This window comes from Leopardus geoffroyi, chromosome B3, assembly GCF_018350155.1.
Source record: "Leopardus geoffroyi isolate Oge1 chromosome B3, O.geoffroyi_Oge1_pat1.0, whole genome shotgun sequence".
Taxonomy (NCBI): Eukaryota; Metazoa; Chordata; class Mammalia; order Carnivora; family Felidae; genus Leopardus; species Leopardus geoffroyi.
The window spans coordinates 116,113,447-116,135,933 of NC_059337.1; the positions used below are offsets into that span (position 1 = coordinate 116,113,447).

At 38.1% G+C, this 22,487-nt stretch overlaps 1 protein-coding gene across 1 annotated transcript in view; it reads right to left on the bottom strand.

Annotated features, from left to right (window-relative positions):
- Positions 1–22,487, bottom strand: part of LOC123581990 (synaptojanin 2 binding protein) — a 37,105-nt gene that overhangs the window by 10,391 nt on the left and 4,227 nt on the right. The window contains exon 2 of the mRNA XM_045448149.1: positions 5,821–5,957. Coding sequence (XP_045304105.1) covers positions 5,821–5,957 — 137 coding nt within the window. The remainder of the gene's footprint in view (positions 1–5,820; positions 5,958–22,487) is intronic.

A 22,487-nucleotide genomic window follows, 5' to 3' on the forward strand; every position in this document is an offset into this window, starting at 1 on the left:
TGTCTGGAGAGGTCTCTTCATTTTACATGTACTAACCTATTTAGTCTTCGCGATGATCCCATGAGTTAGGAACCCCCCATGTTATAGATGAAAAACTTGAAAGGCTATGCAGCTTGTCCACAGGCATAAAGAATGGAAGCAGCAAAGCCAGGACTCAAATAGCCTGGCCGCAAAACCTTCACTTTAAAATGCAAAACCATACGGTGCCTGGATGGCTCAGTTGGTTAAGCAGCCCACTTCGGCTCAGGTCATGATCTCGCAGGTTCGTGGGTTCGAGCCCCGCATTGGGCTCTGTGCTGACAGCTCAGAGTCTGGAGCCTGCTTTGGATTCTGTGTCTCCCTCTCTCTCTTTCTCTGCCCCTCCCCCACTCCTGCTCTCTCAAAAATAAAAAAAACAACAACACGAAACCACAGAAGTTTACATTGTAAGTAAGGATTTTATTTCAGGAACATATCACTATCCATCATATTGATGTTGTTCACTGAATTTTTACTGGTTTTACAGTTTCATTTGTTTCAAATGTTATACATTTAAAAAATTTTAGTTGTATAAAATATAAGTTGTTTATATATTTTTATTCATGTGCATATATTGAAGCAGCATTAAAATTTAAGAAGCTAAAATTTAGTCAAGTGCCACTTCATTGACAAGACCTTTCTAAAGAATTCTAATGTGAGTGATTTACTTTTCTGTATCTCCATACTATTTAGTGATCTTAAAGCTCAAAGCGAACTCTGTCCTATATTACATCACTTTACATTGTACCGTAAATAACTTGGAAAGGCTGTATTGCAAAACTCATCATTATAACTCCTGTTATATCTAAAGAGTACTTTGAACAACACTTGAGTAGAATAAATGTTACGTGATCTCCTGAGGTTTGCTCATAGACTGCACCCTGTAAGAGCCCGACTGACCTATTATCAGTATTATACAATGCTGAAAGGCCTGGACTCTGACAGCAGCTTTATCTGCCAGTGACTCAGTGTGCAACCTTGGTCCTCACCTGAGCCTCCTTCTGCCAATGGGGAAAAAAGACATTGGTAATATCAGGCAAAAGAAGGTGCTAGACAGGGCACACGCCAATTATACCAATTATGCCTTTCAACTCTCCTAGTTAAGCCTAAAGGTATTCTAATATAAAAGGACACTTACTCTAATTACTTAAAAAACCAAAACAAAACCCACGGGGGCGCCTGGGTGGCTCAGTTAGTTAAGCGTCTGACTCTTGATTTTGGCTCAGGTCATGGTCTCGTGGTTTCGTGGTGTCAAGGCCCACTCTGTGCACTGACTGCATATGGAGCCTGCTTAGGATTCTCCTCTCTCCACCCCTCCTCTGCTTGTACTCTCTCTGCCTCTCTCAAAATAAATAAATAAACTAAAAAAAAAAAAAAAAAACAAAAAACAACCAAACAAGAGGCTTTTAGACATTCCAAGGGAATTTCTTTTTTAAACCATTTCTTATCCTCAAGGTAAAACAGCCCCATAAAACAAATTATGATTCTTTGTCTCATGACAAGGCCACCTCTAATCCAAAGCCAAACTGGCTTTCCAAAATTTGCCTCCTCTAAGCATTTTTAGATTCTACCTCATACTGACTAACCACCAAGGTCTGTAGATTTTACCCCTAAATGTATGTGGAGCTCACTCTTTGTCACCACCCATACTAATAAATGGAGGTTCTCGATATGTGATCCCAGAACCAGCAGCATTAGCATTCACTTGGGAACTTAAAAGTTAAAAGCAATCCATGCTTTCACAAGCCATCCACGTGATTCTGAGTTTGAGTTCATTCTAATCTAAACTAACTGAAACAAACTTTAGTGGTCTCTACATCCAGCCTACTTACCCTATTTAATACATATGCTGTGCATACACAGATTTCATCAGTGATTTTCCATTTACCAAAGTAGTGATTTTCAAATATGAGTCTATTGACCCATCACAGAAGATAGTGAGGTCAATCCAGTGGGTCAAGAGCAGTATTTAACTTTAAAAAAGTGAAATTAGAAGAAAACATAACAGAATGTACCACATATAGAAGAGATATTATTTTCTTAAACTTTGCTTCAATTATGTCTGTATGCATGTGCATGTGTATTACCTACTATAGGTCATAACGTGAAACGTTTCAATAACACTTGCCTACAGTAATGCCTCTCAAAATTTATTCACATTTTTTATTCATACCCCAGGGATCGTGTTATAATGAAGATTTTGATTCCAGTAAGTCTGGGAGGGTTTCTGAGACTGCATTTCTAATAAGATCGCAAGTAATGGCCAGATGGTCCGTGGATCTCACTTTTAGTACCAAGCTACTCAACCAAGAAACCTAGAACATTGCTAAACTTGCTACTTCAGCTTCCTTAACTCATGGCATAGTTTTATTGAACTTGAGATATGGCAGATTTGCAACATGCTAGAAAATTTTGCTGACTGAATGTTCGGAGAACTGTAATGGTGGTGTTCTAGTTAACATATAGGGAAACATACATGTTTTTCCCTTTAACTATAGTTGTTAGCAGTCTTCAAAATGGAGTTTCCTATTTTCTGTCTTAGGAAATTAATAAACTGAGTTAAATTTAGTTTTCTTTGATGATTAACAATTTTGAATAGCCTGAAAAAAATTTTTTGAATTGCCTCAAGAGCTCTAACTATAGAACAATATCAATATAAATGTATAAAATGTAGAGAAGAAATGGACTCAATTTAATAAGCATTGACTTCTGATTATACTCTGGATATTTTAATTTCTCGCCAAGATCCTGAAATGAACTCTTTCAGTCACCAAATTAAGAATTATATTTGACAAGAACAAGAAATGGAGCTGACTAGTGGCCCAATCTGTGTGTACCATTTTGTTATACAAGGGGTTTGGTCAAAATGGAATATTCATTTATTCAATGCAAAACTCAGCCACATCACCTTGAGCTCCTGAGCTTCATAAAAATGTAGAGTTGGCCAAGGACTGACTATTCTTGACTATCCACCTCCCTTCATTGAGGCAGACACACAAGGAAAATAAACCTAGGCAGTTTAATTTTTTTCAGAAAAATAAAATTTCCCCAGGTTCCCTGGTAACCTATACAAATATTAAATCACCCTCACTATCACATGCACAAAATAAACTTTGGTGAGGAATCTCCATCTCCAGCCCTCATGTCAACCTCAGCTCTATTCCATCGGTAATATGTTTTTGTTTCATGGTGGTCAGATGCAATAGGGCCTTAAATTGCATGGTAAGTCATGCAATTATTTAATATTTCTTGAAAAACATGGGCATAATCTGGGGAGAAATGGAAAGATTGAATTGTCAATAATAATTCATAGGAAACCTAGATCCCTTCATAATACTTCTATTAGTTATCCAAAATGAATGTGCTAAGGAAGTGACTCCAAAGCCAGTAATGGAGTACTTAAGTACATCAAAGGGATAAAGTGAGTTAAGAGGAGACATAACCATTTAGTGGTTAATGCCTAACAAGTTAACCTAAGGACAGAAAGGGGATAAGATGGTGAGGCAACAGAAGCTTATTTCTTAAGGAACAGGGTCTAGAAAGAAGAATTTTGGAGCAAACTCCTGGAAGGGAAACTGGAGTCAAATAAGATAGCCCCAGAAAGAACAGAGAAGGGTGCCTGGGTGGCTCAGTCGGCTAAGTGTCCAACTTCAGCTCAGGTCATGAGTTTGTGAGATCAAGCCCTGTGTCAGGCTCTATGCTGACAGCTCAGAGCCTGGAGCCTGCTTCGGAGTCTATGTCTCCCTCTCTCTGCCCCTCTCCTGCTCACGTTCTGTCTCTCTTTCTCTCAAAAATTAACATAAAGAAATTTAAAAAAAGAAAAAAGAATGGAGAGAATATACTGGCCTTGTCCTCCTGTACATGCTTTTTCTCTTTCTCCGCTTTCCTTTATTTCTCTCCATATCTGTCTTAAAATTTTGCCTTTTCTTTGCTGGGCATTTCCTCCCTCTTCTCTTTGCCATGTCTTAACTGGCCAAAACATAAACTTGAATCATTCTTTGTTATGTGTCTTACAGATATTTGTTTAATACTTAATATCTTTTATAGATCTTTGTAATATTTCTCATATTTCTTTTACTTTGATAAAGTAAAATCCTCCTTGCTATAAATTTTAAAAAGAAGCAAGTTGAGTTTTTTCGACATCTACTTTTTCTTTTCATGGACATTTATCTCCTACCATACCCTTTTAAAAAACTCGAGCGGACCTTCCAGTAATTTCTTTTCTCCGTGAGGCAATGACCCACGTAAGTAAGGCCCATCATCTCAGCTTATGTCTAATAAATTCTCTCATAGTGAGCTTTATGTCCTTTTTCCCCCTAATTCTATCCCTTATATTCAGTTTTTATATGAAACCATACATAAAATCTATTAATTCACATGCAACTTTCTGTTTAGGAGAACTAGTGTGAGCTCCTCATTTACCTCTTAGGAAGCAGTACAGTATACTGATTAAGAGTAAAGTCTCCAAATTCAGACAGACCAGTTTTAGCCCTCTGCCACCTACTAGCTGTGTGACCTTGGGCAAGCGGCTTGACTTCATTAAGAACTCAGCTTCTTTAGCTGCAAAATCGTCATAATAAACGTATCCACCTCGTAGGATTACCACAATATTAAACAAATTTAAAGTTCTCAGCATATTGCTCAGCATATGGTGCTCAAAAACTAAGCATTCTCATTCTTCAATAATCTATCTTTTACCAAACTTTTTTGAATGACATGGTTGTCCTCTTAACCCCTATACTTTTCAAATGTAACCCAGGCCCCAGTTTCCTGGAGACAATGTGGTAAATGGCACTTTAAAATGCATAGTTTCTAACTACATGCTATACCTTTAACAACTCACTCTCAAATTTTCCTTAATGTACCATTCAAGCTGATTTCATGTATTAGGATATCTTTCTCCACGGAGCCATAGGAAATAATCTGCTTGTAAGCTTCTCAGTATCGTTTTGGGATAAAGGTATTTATCACTGTACCTCTCAAATTAATAAACAGGATCTAGCAGCTCAATGGACTGAAAAGAGGCAAAACAGTTGGTGAGAAGGACGAAAATAGGATGTTACCATCCATGACACTGTATTTATATTTTGGATCAGCCAACCTTTCTGGGCTTGCCTGGATTTCTCAACCTGTTCATCTGTTAAATATATATTGAGCATTGTGCAAGGATACAAAAAATTTAAAAAGATCCAGTCCCTGCCCTTGAGGAACTTCTAGAACATTAAAAAAACAAAACCAAAAAACTAATGCTTACCATGTAGTGTCTTATTACAAAATATATAGCAGAGTGAAATGGGAGCACAGTGGACACATATCCAAATGAGAATGCATTCCAATTTCCAATTCTTAATAACAGGTGAGAAAGGATCTGAGTCTAAAAAGGACACTTTAATTCCTACCTTCCTTTTTTGTCTCTTTGGAGTAAAGGAAGACACACATTAGTGTTTCAATTAACAAAAGGGAGGTGATAAAGTATAACTGAAGAAAGACAACAATTGTGGGTTTTAAGTCCTTTTCCCCCATATCGGTCCCTCACCCTCCCTGTTCCCTGTTTTTTGAACTTGGGTAAGTAGCTTCATATTCTGGACTTACAGGCCTTGCTATCAAGTGAGGTATTATCCTCCTTGCTCCATGGCAGGGCTGGAAAAGGTGACTGATCAAGGTCCCTCCCATCGAATTCTACAATCCAGAAATTTCCAGATCCAAAAAGGCAGGCAGAAATCTTCCCAAAGAAGGGGCCAAGGGTAAGAACTGGGGTCTAGGGAGCAAGGAACAGCGAAGGAGGCCGAAGCCAGTTCTCACCGAGAGGATCTTATCACCCTCCTGGAGCCGCCCATCCAGGGCCGCAGCCCCATTCTCTTTGATGCGGCTGACGTAGATGCCACTGTCGTTGGAGACATACTGCTGATCTGTCCCACCGACGATGTTGAAGCCCAGCCCTGAGAAAATCATGGAGGAGTTGTGAAGGAGAGAGTGGCGAAGAAGAAAGGGATTAGAGAAGAAGAGGAAAAAGAAAGAGGAAAGGCCTAGTGGGGAGGGGAGGCTGGCGAGTCAACTGTGACGTAACTAGTCAATAGACCCAGGCAAGGTCAATGAAAAGTATCATCAACAGAGGTCAACAGTACCCAGAGTTGCCCACTTAGACCAAGCTAGACTAAAAATACAAACAGGGTAATCAACATAGTTTGTTGAGTATGAAAAGAAAAATCTATACTAAATTCAGTGAAAGAATAATGGTGATTCTTGTAAGACGTGCTTCTGTTCACATCTGATTTTGATTCTGCTGGTGGCTTTAGGAGGACCCAATTCTCGACTTTCTCGATATTAATGTAACAGGGTAAGCAGTGTTCATGAGAAGAAGCCATGCATTTAACTAATTAGCAAATGAGCTATTTTTTTTTTAATACTTATTTAAGTAATCTCTACACACAAAGCGGGGCCTGAACTCACAACCCAGAGATAAAGCATTGTGCATGTCGTTCTGACTGAGCCAGCCAGGTGCCCCTGAACTATATTCAATTTAGTGGAGGAGAGATTCCTAACCAAACCTTCCCCTTCATACTTCTCTTCTCCCAACCTTGAGGACAATTTGTGTATAGAGGTGTTTTGGAGGAAATGGTCTTAGGAGTTTCATTTTTTCTTCTACTTAGCATGAAGGGCAGTAGTGTCAGGAACTAGGGAGGTAACTGAAGCTTCATGATGGGACCAAATCACCAAATTCACTCTTGTTTCCTTTTCTACTTTCAGTGCAAACAACTACATATTCAGGTAGTTTGCCAAGTTTTATCCACTGTAGAGAACGGACTACCCACTGATTAGCAACTCTTCATCTTGCCCCTCACCCTCACCCCTGGCAACTACCCTTCGATTCTTTGCTTCTGTGAGTCATTTAAATAGGTATAAAATTTCAGTTATGCAAGATGAGTAAGTTCTAGAGATCTGAGGTACAACATGGTGCCTACAGATAATAACAGTGTTACCATACTCTTAAAAATCAGTTAAGAGAGTAGGTCTCATCTGACCACCAAAGTATCATTTCCATGGACCCACCACTCAGCTGTGGGAAGAATTTCACTTTACAAAAACCACTTTTATAAAGGAAAGAAAAGGAAAAGAAAGAATATAAAAGAAAAGGAAAGAACCTCCTGGGGTTTTCTTTATGTCAGATACTGTAGAATTCATAGCCACAGCGAAAAGAGAAAAGGGTTTGGAAACAATGAAAAAACAAAAGTCTGGCGGCACTATTAGAAGGAATGGCCGTAATCACTAGCTTACTATTGGTTTCAACAGAAAAGATACTTAAGGAGACATACGTGGGCTTTCTTAAAAATTCTCCCCATTGATAGGATGAAAGCTTCCATGTAAAGCTCACAGTGTTAACACAAGTACTAGCAAATCAATCTGTGAGTGAAAGAAACACATGGCCAAAAGGAGAGAAGCAGCAGGAAACATCTCTACATAGCATACCTTGTGCACAGAGTCTCTGCAGGTAGAGAATGAAAAGGATTTAAGATACATGATAGAAAGAGCTACTTCTAGAAGATGACTATTTCAACTTCCTCGAAGGGTAGGGTATGAAAACTTAAGTTATTAAATGGTTTTTCTTAGAACACTCTTAATTTGTTTCATAGTGCGTGGGAGGTACGGGAAAGGGGATGGTGGGTAGTTATGAGAGAAGACAGAAAGGTAGGTGAAGCCTGATTGTTGAAGGCTTTGAAACCACTTCAAAACTGACTGGTTTGAGCAAGGTGGCTGAGGACAACCAGCCTCTCACAATACTAGCACAAACTATTTGGAGCAAATCTTTCAAATCTAACATCTTTACTAAACACTATAGGTGACCGGGGATTTGGGGAATAGGAAGCAAGTGTTAAGCAGCCTAATGCAATATAATTGTTAGAAAAAGGAAGGAATTTGCTACTGTTATTCAAAGCTACAGAAAGTGCCTAAAAAAAGGAGAGTGGGAGACATCTAATCGAAATTTTCTATGAACACGTAAGTACAGTCTACTCTCACCCAGAAGTCACACTTCAATGGCATGTTTCTAAGCGATCACTAGGTCAGTTGTAAATGCGCTACGGCATTTAACATGAAAACTCTGAGGCTGGCAGGAAGTCTCTTTCTTCATTAAGAGCATTTAGAGAACTGAACTCACCCATAATTCGAAGCATTGCTGAAATAAAATGGGAGTCACCAAAGCACTGGGCAGCAGTACTACCAATTCAAACCTGGGCCCCATATTAATCCCCAAGTCATCTGTTCATTAAAAATTCCCTATCATTTACTATGCGTCAGGTGCTGTGTTATGTTCTGAGGAAGACATAAAGCTAAACTGGATAGTCCCTGCTTTAACCACAAACAGAAATTTACCCTCTTGCCTGTCCCTTTTAGACTGTGCAGAGGCTAATTAGAGGCAGAACACCTGGTCATAAATTCAACTCCATAACTTATCACATGTGTGGACTTACTAAGTCAGTGTACCTCTAATCCTCGGTTTCCTTTTCTGTAACATAAGGATTACAAGTTCTGCCCTCTCTACCTCAAAAGGTAATTGCTAGGGTCTAATAACATCAAATCTGAAAAAATCCTTCATAATCTACAAAGTAGTTACTGTAAGAGCAGTTGTCAATAAACAGTGGTGCCTGCTACAGCCCAAACTGGACAGTTTGATGGAAAAAAGATTAAAAAAGACACAGTACCAATGTGGAAAGTCCTAAAATATAAGAAGACAGATAAAAAGTCCATCCAACTATTAGAACAAGACTGGTTTGGAACTCAAACTTATGGAAATTAAGTATATCTATGGTGACCCAGACATCCCCATCATGAAGAGTTTCTAGCAAGGGTGGTATTTAAAATACACAACAGTCAGTCCAGCACACGTACCGATCAACTGCAACAGATGTCAGCTAGAAACAACCAGGAGGAGAAGGGCTCTCCCAGTATATATCTGCTGATTACCAACTGTGTCTCAGGAAAATCTTCCATAAATAGGGTAGACCACCGATCCTAGTTTGTCTGGGAGTCTTGATGAATAACTGTTGTAATTAAAATAGTCCCCTTCAACTTAAAAAGCATCTCATTTTGGACCACTGCGATCATCCTATCTATAAAGGATAATGTAAAAATGTTAACTGCAGCATGTTTTGTGGTAGGGTAAAACTGATGGTAATTTAGATGTCTATACTTTAGGGAACTGATAACTAAAATATAGTTAAAAGTCAGAAGCACTAAGTAATCATATCTAAGGTAACAGGGTTTTAAAATGTAATGTTGGTCATTAATAGCCCAATATCTTCTTATAAATTAGAAACCCATGCACACAAAACAGTATTACCTACTTACAAAAATGCATGTATGTATAGGGGCACCTGGGTGGCTCAGTTGGTTAAGCATCTGACTCTCGATTTCAGCTCAGGTCATGATTTCACGGTTCATGAGATCGAGCCTCAAGTCAGACTCTGCCCTGACAATGCAAAGCCTTCTTGGGATTCTCTCTTTCCTTCTCTCTCTCTCTCAAAATAAATAAATATTTTTTTTAAAACACAAAAGACAAAAGTACATGTATTGTTAAAGACATGTAAAGACATGTTAGAATGGGTACCTATGGGGGAAAGGGTACAAGATGAAGTTTAGGGATAAAGGACAAAAATAAAACCAGAGAGGGACCTTGCATTTACTGATGATGACAATGTGTTATGGACCTAAAGGATACAATTAATTCAGCTCTCAGCATCTATAATCCAAAAGGGGCTGAGGGAGAGGAAAAAAGAAAAAGACTAGGACTCAATGGCTTTTTAAAAAGTGAGTGAATGAAGAAGTATTACATAGTGAACTCGGGTTATAATGTGCCAATAATTTTTGTAAACGTGATAAGATTAAAATGCACTGCTTGGTCTCTAATTTGGAAAAGAAGTCTAAATGCAAGAAAGTAAAGATGGCATAAGAATTACACCACCATAGGACTAGGGGAGAAAGAAAGTACATCTTGTATAGGAGCTTTGCAAAGTCAAACAAGAAATGCCTTCTTGTGGACACCCCCCAACCTGTCTCCAAGTCTGGACCTTGGGCTCATTTATGTATAAGAGCAGTAATAGTAGAAGCAACAGTTAATATTTACGGAGCATTTAATATGTACCAGCTACCATGCTATGCACTTTGTATACATTATCTCATTTAATCTTCTCAACAAACAGGTGAAGTGATTATTACATTTTACAGATGAATTTGAAGATGAGGCATTAAGAGATTAAGTAATTTTACAAAAGGTTAATCTGGATGTTTGATTCCAAAGTGTGAGTTTTAAATCATTTTGCCATACTCTATCATTGTAGAAAATAGAAACAACTGCTTTAGGAAAAAAAATCTGCTAAGCAAGGCTGGCTATCTTGGGAGGCAACTTGCCTTTGGGCTGGCCGAACAAGCAATGTTGGAATAATGCTTGTAGAACAGTTCCCAACAGTAATATATTCCAGAGGAAGAACTGGTCATTCTGGAGTTCTGTCACTTTAATCTCAGTCCCTAGTGCTTACTTTCAGGCCAAAGAAAGAAAAGCCCTTCATTTATTTTAGATTCTTGTCTTTAAAATTTGTAAGTTATAAGGTAAAAAACAATGTTTAACCATATTGCTCTAGAAATAATAATTCTGGACATAATGAAAATGAAACAAAATAGTCCATTAACACCAATGATGGTAGCCACTTCTTGAATTAGGAATACCAGATTAACAAAACACCCTTATTTCCCTCACTATCAGCATGCAGGTGTTTTTTTTTTTTATCCCAAGATAATCTCACTAATTTTCCCTAGATGTCAATCAAACTCACTGTTTGTTTAGTGGTAAAATATATGTAACATAAAATTTAACTTTTTAGCCACTTTTTAAAAATGTTTATTTGTTTTTGAGAGGAAGAGAGAGAGAAAGAAGCAGAGAGACAGAATCCCAAGCAGGCTCCCCACTGTGAGCACAGAGCCGGACCCAGGGTTCGAACTCACAAACCATGAAATCACGACCTGAGCTGAAATTGAATGGATGCTTAACCAACTGAGCCACCCAGTGCCTCTAGCCATTAAAAAAAATTTTTTAATAATATTTTAATGTTTATTTATATTTGAGAGAGACAGAGTGTGAACAGGGGAGGGGCAGAGAGAGAGGGAGACAGAATCTGAAGCAGGCTCCAGGCTCTGAGCTGTCAGCACAGAGCCCGATGCGGGGCTCGAGCCCACAAACTGCAAGATCATGACCTTAGCCAAAGTCAGACACTTAACTGGCTGAGCCACCCAGGCACCCCTAAAAATTTTTTTTAATGTTTATTTATTTTTGAGAGAAAGACACAGCACGACTGGGGGAGGGGCAGAGACAGGGAGACACAGAATCTGAAGCAGGCTCCAGGCTGTAAGCTGTCAGCACAAAGCCCAATGCATGGCTTGAACTCACAAACCATGAGATCATAAACTGAGAAGAAGTGCGACACTTAACCAACTGAGCCACCCACGCGACCTACCACTAGCCATTTTTGAATGTATAATTAAATGGCATTAAGTACATGCACAATGTTGTGCAACCATCACCACTATCCATATCCAGAACTTTCTCATCATACCAAACAAAAATTCTGTACCCATTAAACAGTAATTCCTCCCCTTCACCTTGGTAACCTCTATTATACTTTAGGTCTCTAGGAGTTTGCATATTCTGTATACCTCATGTAAGTGGAATCATACAATATTTGTTCTTTTGCGACTTGCTTCTTTTTCATTTAGCATAGTATCTTCCAGGTTCATCCATGTTGTAACATGTATCAGAATTTCATTCTCTTTAAAGGCTGAATAATATTCCATTGTATGTACATACCATATTTTGTGTATCTACTCATCTCTCAGGGGACATTTGGTGATTTCCACATTTTGGCTACCATGAATAATGCTATGAACATTGGTGTACAAGTATCTGTTTGAGTCCCTGCTTTCAATTCCTTTGGGCAATTATCTAGGAACTGAATTGCTGGATCACATAGCAATTTTTTAACAATTTGAGGAACTGCTCAAATGTTTCCCACAGTGGCTGCATCATTTAAGATTCCAACAAGCAATGCGCAGGGTTCAAATTTCTCCATATCCTTGCCAATACTTATTTTTACTTGTCTTTTAGATAATAGTCATTCTAGTGGATGTGAAGTGGTATATCATTGTGATTTTGATTTGCACTTTCCTAAGGCTGTGATGTTGAATATCTTTTCATGAGTTTATTGGCCCATATGCATATCTTCTCTGGAGAAATATCTTTCAAGTCCTTTGCTTATTCTGAATTGGTTTTGTTGTTGTTGAGTTATAAGAGTTCTTTATATACTGGATATTAATCCATTATCAGATATATGACTTGCAAATATCTTCTCTCATTCTGTGTTATCTCTAACTCTGTGTCTTTTGATGCACAAAATTTTTAATTTTGGCAAAACCCAATTATTTTTTTCGCTGCCTGTACATTTTGTGTCATAGCCAAAAAAAAAAAAAAAAAATCACCAAACTCAAAAATGTAAATATTTTCCCTATCTTTTCTTTTAAGAGTTTTATAGTATTCGCTTTGGGGGGGGGGGGGGAAGGGTGTAGGGGGACAGATAGTCTGCTCACTTGCTTATTTACTTATTTATAAGTTTTTATTTAAATTCCTGTTAGTAAACATACAGTGTAATATTAGTTTCAGGTGTGCAGTATAGTTATTCAACACTTCCATACAACACCAGTGCTCATCACAACAAATGTACTTCTTAATCCCCATCACCTACTTAACCCATCCCCCGGCCCACCTCCTTTATGGTAACCCTCAGTTTGTTCTGTATAGTTAAGAGTCTGTTTCTTGGTTTGCCTCTCTCTCTTTTCCCTTTGCCCATTTGTTCTGTTTCTTAAATTTCACATATGAGTGAAATCATGTATTTGTCTTTCTCTGACTTATTTCACTTAGCATAATACTCTCCAACACCATCCATGTTGTAAATGGCAAGATTTCATTCTTTTTTTATGGCTGAATAATATTCTATTGTGTAACATATATTCCAAATCTTCTTTATCCACTCATCAATCAATGGACAGTGTTAGCTCTTACGTTTCGGTATCTGATGCACTTTTAATTTTTGTATGAGATGTAAGGCAAGAATCCAACTTCAGTGCTTTGCATTTGCAGATCCAGTTTTCCCAACACCATTTATTGGAAACTGTCCTTCCACACAACGAATGGTCTTGGCACCCTTTCCAAAATCATTTAACCATATAGGAGAGGGTTTGTTTCTGGCCCCCCTGTTTTATGCCACTGCTCTATATATCTGTCCTTAGGTCAGGGCCACACTATTTGGAACACTGTAGCTTTGTAGTAAGGCTTGAAATCAGGAAGTTTTGAGTTCCCCAACTTCGCTTTTTCTTTTCAAGATTGCTCTGGCTATTAGGGGTCCTTTGACATTTCATATGAATTGTAGAGTGTGGTTTTCTATTTCTACAAAAAGGCTGATTAGATTTTGACAAAGATTGCATTACTATACAGAATGCTTTGATAGTATTGTCTGTCATTTTAACCATATTAAGTCCATGAATGTGGAATGTATTTCTACTTATTCATGTCTTCATTTTTTTTCAGCCAAAATTTGTAGTTTTCAATGTACAAATTATTGCCCCCTTGGTTAAACTCACAAGTATTTTATTCTTTTTGATGCTACTGTAAATGGAATTATTTACTTAATTTCCTTTGCAGATTGTTCATTGTTAATGTATAGAAACTAAACTGATTTTGTGTGTTGAGTGTGTATCCTGCAACTTTACTGAATTTGTTATAAACCCTAACAGGTATTGTTTGTTTGTAGAACATTTAGAGTTTACTACATGTAAGATCATTTCATCTGTGACTAGAGACAATTTTACTTCTTTCTTTCCAATTTGTATGCCTTTTCTTTCTTTTTCTTGTCTAGCCATTCTGGTTAGGACTTTTAATACCATATTGAACAAAAGTGGTGAAAGCACACATCCTTGTCTTTGTTCTTAATCTTAGCTTTCATGCTTACATAAGTGAGTATGTTGTCAGCTGTGGATTCTTCATACATTGCCATCATCATGCTGAGGAAGTTTCCTTCAATTCCTAGTTTGCTTTTAACATGGAAAAGTGTTGAATATCCTTAAATGCTTTTTCTGTATCTGCTGAGATGATCATGTGGGTTTTTTCCTTCATTCTATTAATATGTTGTATTACTTTGAAGGATTTTTCTTTTAATGAATCATCTTTGCATTCATGGAATAAATCCCATTTTGTCATGGCCTATATTCCTCTTAATATGTTCCTAAATTAAAACAATGTAGCTCTATGATCACCCTAGCGACCTACGTGAACGCAATTTCTGATCACAACCACAGGGAGCAGGACCCAAGCAGAACCAAGTTTATTTCTGGACTCTCTATCAAAATCAATCAACTGAGTTGATGAAATGGGGATTATGGTCTGGAGAGGGTGAGGGCGCTGGAAGCTGCAGGGCAAAGTTCTGGAAAGGAGGAAGGGAGGCAGAAAAAAAAAAGAGATCCAGGTATCTGCATGAGTCTTTACAAAGTACTAGCCCAAGCAGATGCTGAGTCAAACTCCGGAAGACTGGACAAACAAAAACTAGGAAGTTGTATGCTGGATAATTCTCAGAGTTCAAAAAGGGCAGGGAGATTTTCAAGTTCTGTCCAGCCAGAATGGAAATCCTCAGTGATTCACTTGAAAATTCTGTGGATACTCACTTAGAACATAACTCATTTGTAGAGTTGAACTATCCCTGAAGTAAATACGACTTTAGAATCATCCTAGAAAAGGTTACAAACAGGCCTTCAGGAGGTCAAACTGATCTACAAGTTACTTAACTGCCTGCTAACACAAAGTTCAGCACTGTAACATTAACAATGTTCATGTAATAAAACGAAATGCAGACAGGCAACAACGTAATAGTCACAATATCCAGAATCTAAAAATTAACATGCTAAGAAGAAAACATGACCCATAATCAAGTGAAAAATCAATCATGAGAAACAAAACCAGAAACAATAAAGGATGAAACAGGCAGACAAGGATGTTTAAAAGGTTATTATAACTATGTGGAAATAATTAAAGGAAGTTAAACATAATGAAAAAATGGAAGATTTTTTTTCAGGTCTTTAATCCATTTCGAGTTGATTTTTGTGTATGGTATAAGGGAGTGGCTCAGTTTCATCCTTGTGCATGTTTGCATGTCTTTTGCGTTCTGTCCAGTTTTTCCAACACCATTTTTGAAGAGACTATCTTTTCCCTATTATATATTCTTAGCCTCTTTGTTACAAATTAATTGACCATACATGCATGGGTTTATTTCTGGGCTATTTTGTTCCACTGATGTATATATGAAAATGAAAGTTGAAAAAAAAAAAAAAAAGAAAACTCACAGATTTTGAAAACTACAATATCTGAAAGGAAAAATACACTAGATGTGATTAACAGCCAATGTGATACCACAAGACAAAAGATCAATGAGCCTGAAGACATAGAAGGGACCCACAGTAACATGTAGGATAGAAGCAATATGTAACTGGAGTTCCAGAAGGAGAGGAAAAGGGAAACAAAAAACATTTGAAGAATCTACTGACTCAAATTTGTGAAAAATATACACAAGCAGATCCAAGAAGCTCAACAAACTCCAATCAGAATAAACAGAAAAGAAAAAAAAAAAACAAATAGCAAAGTATATCATAACCACACTGCTCAACACCAGATATAAAGAGAATCTTGAAAGCAGTCACAGGGGAAAAGGACAAGTATATGCTAAGGAGCAAAGATGAGAATGACACCAGACTTCTCCTCAGAAACTATACAAGCCGTAAGTCAATGCAATATCATCTTTAAAATGCTAAAAGAGCAGTGGGTGCCTGGATGGCTCAGTCAGTTAAGTGTCCAACTTCGGCTCAGGTCATGATCTTGCGGTTCCTGAGTTTGAGCCCCGTGTCGGGCTCTGTGCTGACAAGTCGGGAGCCTAGAGCCTGCTTCAGGTTTTGTGTCTCCCTCTCTGCCCCTCCCCTGCTCACGCTCTGTCTCTCTCTCTCAAAAGTAAATAAACATTAAAAATATTTTTTAAATAAATAAAATGCTAAAATAAAAATATGATTTAGAATTTCATGTCCAGTGAACACAGCCTTCAAAAGAAAGGCAAAATAAATATTTTTTTTCAGAAAAACAAAAGCAGGGAGAATTTGTCACAAGCAGATCTGCATTATGATAAATGTTAAAGGAAATCCTTCAGACAAAAGAGGAATAATACTGAACAGAAACTGGATCTATACGCAGGAATGAATACCACCAGAAACCATAAATACATGGATAAACACTAGTGAAAAGGAAAGGGATGGACACACACTACGCAGGTGAACTGGCCCTATGAATATTATAAAAAGTAGACTTCAGAATAAAGAATATTACAGAGAATAAAAAAGGACCTTTCCTAATGAAAAAAGTCCATTCACCAAGATGACATTAAAACACAAAATATGACCTGGGTGCCTTGGTGGCTCACAGCGGAGCATCCAACTCTTGATTTTGGCTCTGGTCATGATCTCAGGGTCATGGAACAGAGCCCTGTGTCAGGCTCCGTGCTGAGCATGGAGCCTCCTTAAGATTCTCTCTCTCTCCCTCTGTTCCTCCCCCACTCATGCTCTATCTCCCTCTCTAAAATAAAATAAAGGTTAAAACATTAAATATGAACACACCAGATAAGAGAACTTAAATATTAATGGAGCAAAAACTGAAATGAGAAAAAGGCAAATAAAAAACAGTTGCAGATTTCAACGCTTCTTAGCAACTGATAGAACAAAAAAAAAAAAAAAATCAGTAAAAATACAGAACACTTGAGCAAAACTAAGAACCAACTTCATGTAATTTATCTTTACAGAACAGCACACACAACAACTATGGAATAAACATTCCTTTCTAATGCACAGGTAATGTTCACAAAGATTGACCAAAGGCTGCTCCCTAAGTAAATCTCAATAAATTTCAAAAGACAGACTTAAATTAGAAATCAGCAAAAATTGGGGCACCTGGGTGGCTCAGTCGGTTAAGCATCTAACTTCAGCTCAGGTCATGATCTCCGTTCATGGGTTCAAGCTCCACATCAGGCTCTGCGCCGACAGCTCAGAGCCTGGAGCCTGCTTCAGATTCTATGTCTCCCTCTCTCTCTCTGCCCCTCCCCCGCTTGCTCTCTTTCTCTCTCTCTCTCTCGAAAATAAACATTAAAAAATTAAAAAAAAAAAAAAAAGAAATCAGCAAAAATAATTGTATTAGTTTTCTTGGACTGCCAAAACAAAATACTACAGACCGTATGGCTGAAATTCTGTTCTGGAGGCTTGGCAAGTCCAATGTCAAAGTACCAGCAAGACAAATTTCATGCTGAGGCCTCTTCTCTTGACGTGTAAGTGGCCACCATCTCATTGTGTGCTCACATGACTTCTTTGTGAGTTCTGAGAGAGAGATTGTGCACACATGCACAAGCATGCACTTTCTGGGTCTCTATAAGGACACTGATTCTATAGGATCAAGGCTCTATCCTTAACTTCATTTAACTTTAATTACTTCTGTAAAGACCTTATCTCCAAATACAGTCATATTGAGGGTTAAGGTTTCAACTCAACATCTGAATTTCCCGGGGGTGGGGGGGGGGGGGGCACGGGGACAAACATTCAGTCCATAACAATAAGATACTGAAAAAAATCCCTCAATGTTTGGAAAACAACCCATGAGTTAAAGATGAAACTGTAAAGGAAAACAGAAAACATTTTAACTGAATGACAATGATATCACCATATATTAAAAATTGTGGGATGGAGCTAAAGCAACATTTAGAGAGAAATTTACAGCTTTACATGCTCACAATACAAAAGAAATAATTAAAAGGTATAAAATCAATGATCTTAAATTCTATCTTAAGAAGCTAAAAAAAAAAAACCCCCACTAAGTTAAACCTAAAGGAAGAAAAGAAGAAAATAATAAAATAAAAGCAGACTCAATAACATAGAGGGGAGCCTGGGTAGCTCAATCAGAGTCCGACTTCAGCTCAGGTCATGATCTCACTGCTCGTGGGTTCGAGCCCTGCATCAGGCTCTGTGCTGACAGCTTGCAGCCGGAGCCTGGAGCCTGCTTGGGATTCTGTCTCCATCTCTCTGCCCCTCCCCCACTCATGCTCTGTCTCTAATATAAATAAAACATTAAAAACATTTTTTTTATTTAACAGAGCCAAAAGAAAGTTCTTTGAAAGGATTAATAAAGTTGATGAACTGCTAGCAAGACTAATCTAGAAAATGTAATTTTACAAATTACCAATTTCCAGAATATAAAATGGATTATCACTATACATATCCTAAAGATATTAAAGGGATAAGGGAATATTGTGAATAATTATGGTATGTTAGATAAAATGGGAAAATTCTTTCCAAAAAAATCACAAGTTATCAAAACTGACTCAAGAAGAAACAGAATATCTGAATCTATTAGAAATATCTTCAAGGGGCACCTGGGTGGCTCAGTCATTAAGCATCTGACTTTGGTTCAGGTCATGATCTTACAGTTGGTGAGTTCGAGTCCCACACTGGGTGAGCTTTTGCCCCACTTCTCCCTCCCCCACCCCCACCCCTCCTGGGACTCTCTCTCTCTGCCCATTGCTCACTTGCACCCTCTCTCTCTCAAAAAAAATATCTTCAAGTGTATTAAAGATATTGAATTCATAATAAAAAAGTATTCCCACAGAGACAACTTCAGGCCTCAAGTGTTACATAAGTATGTTATAGCAAACATTTAAGGAAGAAATAATTCCCTTACGTAAAAATTTCCACAATACATTCAGTAATTTCACAAAATGTTTCTCAATCCACTTTATGAGGACAAGGTAATCTTGATACCAAAACATGAAACACAGGTTATAACATAACTACAGAAAAATATTCTGTATATGGACTTAAAAATCCTCAAGAAAATATTAGCAAAATGAATCCAGCAATATATAAAGGACGAATGTAGGGTTTACCTAAGGAATGTAAGTAAAGTGGTTTTTACATTGGTCAATCAAATGAACAAATCCACCAGTTAATAAAGAAAAAAATCATGATTATTTCAGCACATGCAGAAATAGCAGGTGGCAAAACTCAACACCTTTTCATGATAACAATTCTTGGCAAACTGAAAATACAAGGAAATGTCAAGTCTGATGAAAAGCATCTACAAACAGCTAACATCCCTAACACTAGGCACAAGGAAAGATGTCCACTCTCTCCACTAGTATTTAGCATTGTACTGGAGGCCCTAGTCAACACATGGGGCACCTGGGTGGCTCAGCTGGTTGAGCGTCTGACTTCAGCTCCGGTCATGATTCTGTGATTCTGAGCCCCATGTCGGGCTCCGCACTGACAGCTCGGAGCCTGGAGCTCCGAGTAGGTCCCATGCACCACTCCTGTTTCAATTTGCAGAACACAACGAACTTTTCTGACTTTTGCCAAATTGACACATTCTTCCACTTTGGACTGAAACAGAGATACTGTAACACCTGTTAGTTAAATAGCCAATCCTGCACTAGATAACCACTTTAAACTCTGCCAGCACCGTTATGATGGTCTCAAAACAAGTTATGTCACCTTGTGGTTTTTACCTTTAAAAGCCTGTACTCCTGGCTCACAATTTAGGGCACAGTTTCCATTTCAGCTGACTCTGTCTCCCAGTGAAACCCCAAATCAACATCTTGGTTATTTTATAGCCTCCTCTTCTTGAATGACAGCTCCTTAAGTTCTCTCTGAAATACCTATGTAGGCACCTTTAGTCTCTCATTCCAGGATAAGCTTTTGCTCAAACACTAAACAAATGTATATGCCAGGTCTCCACTGGATCATGTCTCCATTTGCCTCCTTGCTTTCAAAATGTTTCAATCTCTTCATTTTTTGCCTTATACTACAATCTGTACACTCCCCCACTACCCTCTTTTCAACTTGCTCCTACTCTACTGCTTCTTGCCCAAAATATGGTAATCTGTATGCTGTAGCAGGCATGAATACACCACAGTTTTGTACAAGGGGGAGAATGATATTATCTACTTTGTTTCCAAAACATTTCCTAAGACATTTAGTATGATCTTGAGTCTTATTCTGTGACTCTACAAGGCACAGAACATATCTTATGAAGGTCCACAGCTATTTTGGTTATTCTACCTCAAGGGAACTAACTTGGTATATGCTTATCATAATTAATAATTATTCTCCTATTGAACTGCAAAATTCTTAAAAATTGGGATCTTTTATTCTTTATTCTAGTATCTATAATTCTTTTTTTAAAGTTTTTTTAATGTTTTTTTTTTTTTTTTTTTTTTTTTTTTTTTTTTTTTTTTTTTTAGGAAGAGAGACAAAGCATAAGCAGGGGAGGGGCAGAGAGAGAGAAAGGGAGACACAGAATCTGAAGCAGGCTCAGGCTCTGAGCTGTCAGCACAGAGCCCAACGCGGGGCTCGAACCCACAAACCGTGAGATCGTGACCTGAGCCGAAGTCAGATGCTCAACCGACTGAGCCACCCAGGCACCCCCTAATATCTATAATTCTTAATCACAGTGTAGGCACATAGCAAACACTAAATGAATGCTTTTAAAAACAGCTACCTTTATTTCCGAGTCTCCTGAAACCAACAGTTTGTTCTGATTCTATCATCTTGGATCTTTTTCCTCAGTAAGTAATTTTGTACTTATTCAAATACACTCAGTGGCTACTTTTCTGCCTAGTCATGTGGATTTAAAAAATACTTTTTTTTTTTTAAGCTTATTTATTTTGAGAGAGAGAGAAAGCATGGCCAGGAGGGGCAGAGAGTGGGAGAGAGAAAGAATCCCAAGCAGGCTCTGCACTGTCAGTATAGAGCCTAACACGGGGCTTGAACTCACCAACTGTGAGATCATGACCTCAGATGAAACCAAGAACTGGACGCTTAACCAACTGAGCCCCTAAAAAATGTTTCTATGGTTTGGCCTCTACCAGCTTGCCTTTCTTCTTCTCCAAGGTAATTACTACATGTTTTCCTTTATATTATTCGTAAGGATTGTCTTGAAAAAATATTAATAAGAATGATCCTTGAAGCAACCTTAGATACTTGTATAATATGCTCTTCTCACTCTATAAGGTTTTCTAGCTCTTGTATCTCCTTGTTTCTTATATCTTAGTTTCATATCCATTGTAACACATTACATCCACATTCTTTCCTTCTTTCTTGGAGTTAGTGGAGAACCCTGTTTGACTTTTTGAAATCTGAAATAGACCATGTTACTGGTTCTCTTTACTTAACAATATTCTATTATATTTTTCTGAGATTTATCAGTTTTCCTAGTCATTTCATGACACTTACTGACCACCCTGTGTCATGCCTGGCAAGGCACCAGGAAAACAAAAGAAGTGTATATCCTTTGAATCGGAAGAGCTCAGAGTGAAGTAGAGGAAGGAGGAGACACAAATAAGGAAGCAAATATAGAAATAAACACTAAGATAGGGATATGCACAGAATCCAGTTGGAGCATAAAGAGAAAAAGAACTTTGTATGATGGTTGAGAGCCTGGATTTTTTTTAAAATTATTTTTATTTTAGACAGAAACAGAGAGAGAGAACACATGTGAGTGGACGAGGGAGAGTGGGGTGGAGTGAACGCATGTGGGGGAGGAGGGAAAGGGAGAGACAGAATCTTAAGTAGGCTCCACACTCAGCATGAAGCCTGACATGGGGCTTGATCCCACAATCCTGGGATCGTGACCTAAACCAAAATCAAGAGTTGGATGCTCAAGTGACTGAGCTACCAGGGCACCACCCCAGAGCCTGGATTTTTAAGTCACACAGACCTGAATCCAATTCTTAACTCGATCCCTCAAAGAACTGTGTGACATAAGAGTCAAGGTTTTCTCATTTATAAAATGGGATAATAACCATTTCATCTATTCCTAGTTGGGAGTACGTGAGACAAAGTGTTTAGTTTGGCAATACATGACAAGCACTCAATAAATGGTATATGATACTCATAACAAGGGGGCAACTAGCCTATATAAAGCTTCCTGGAGGAGGTGATTCTTGAATTCAGTCTTAACCAATGAACAGGAAGGGGAAGGAGTCAAGATGGAACCTTAGAGAAAGGTTAAGTTTCCACACTAGCATTAAGAACTTGTCATAATCCAGTCTCTACCTCAGCAACCTCATCTCCTTAACTCTCCTAAATGAACCTTTCTTTCTATCCAGGCCAGTATAACTCACTGACCTCAGAATATGCTTAACTAATTTTCTTTTTTCTATTACTGTTTAGGCCACACCTTCCCTATGCCTGGCACTAGCCTATAGACTGTCTATAAGACCAACATAAGTTCCATCTTCTTGTAATTGATCAGTCTGGACCTTATCAATGGCTCCATTCTTTGAACTTTTCCAGGACAAGGT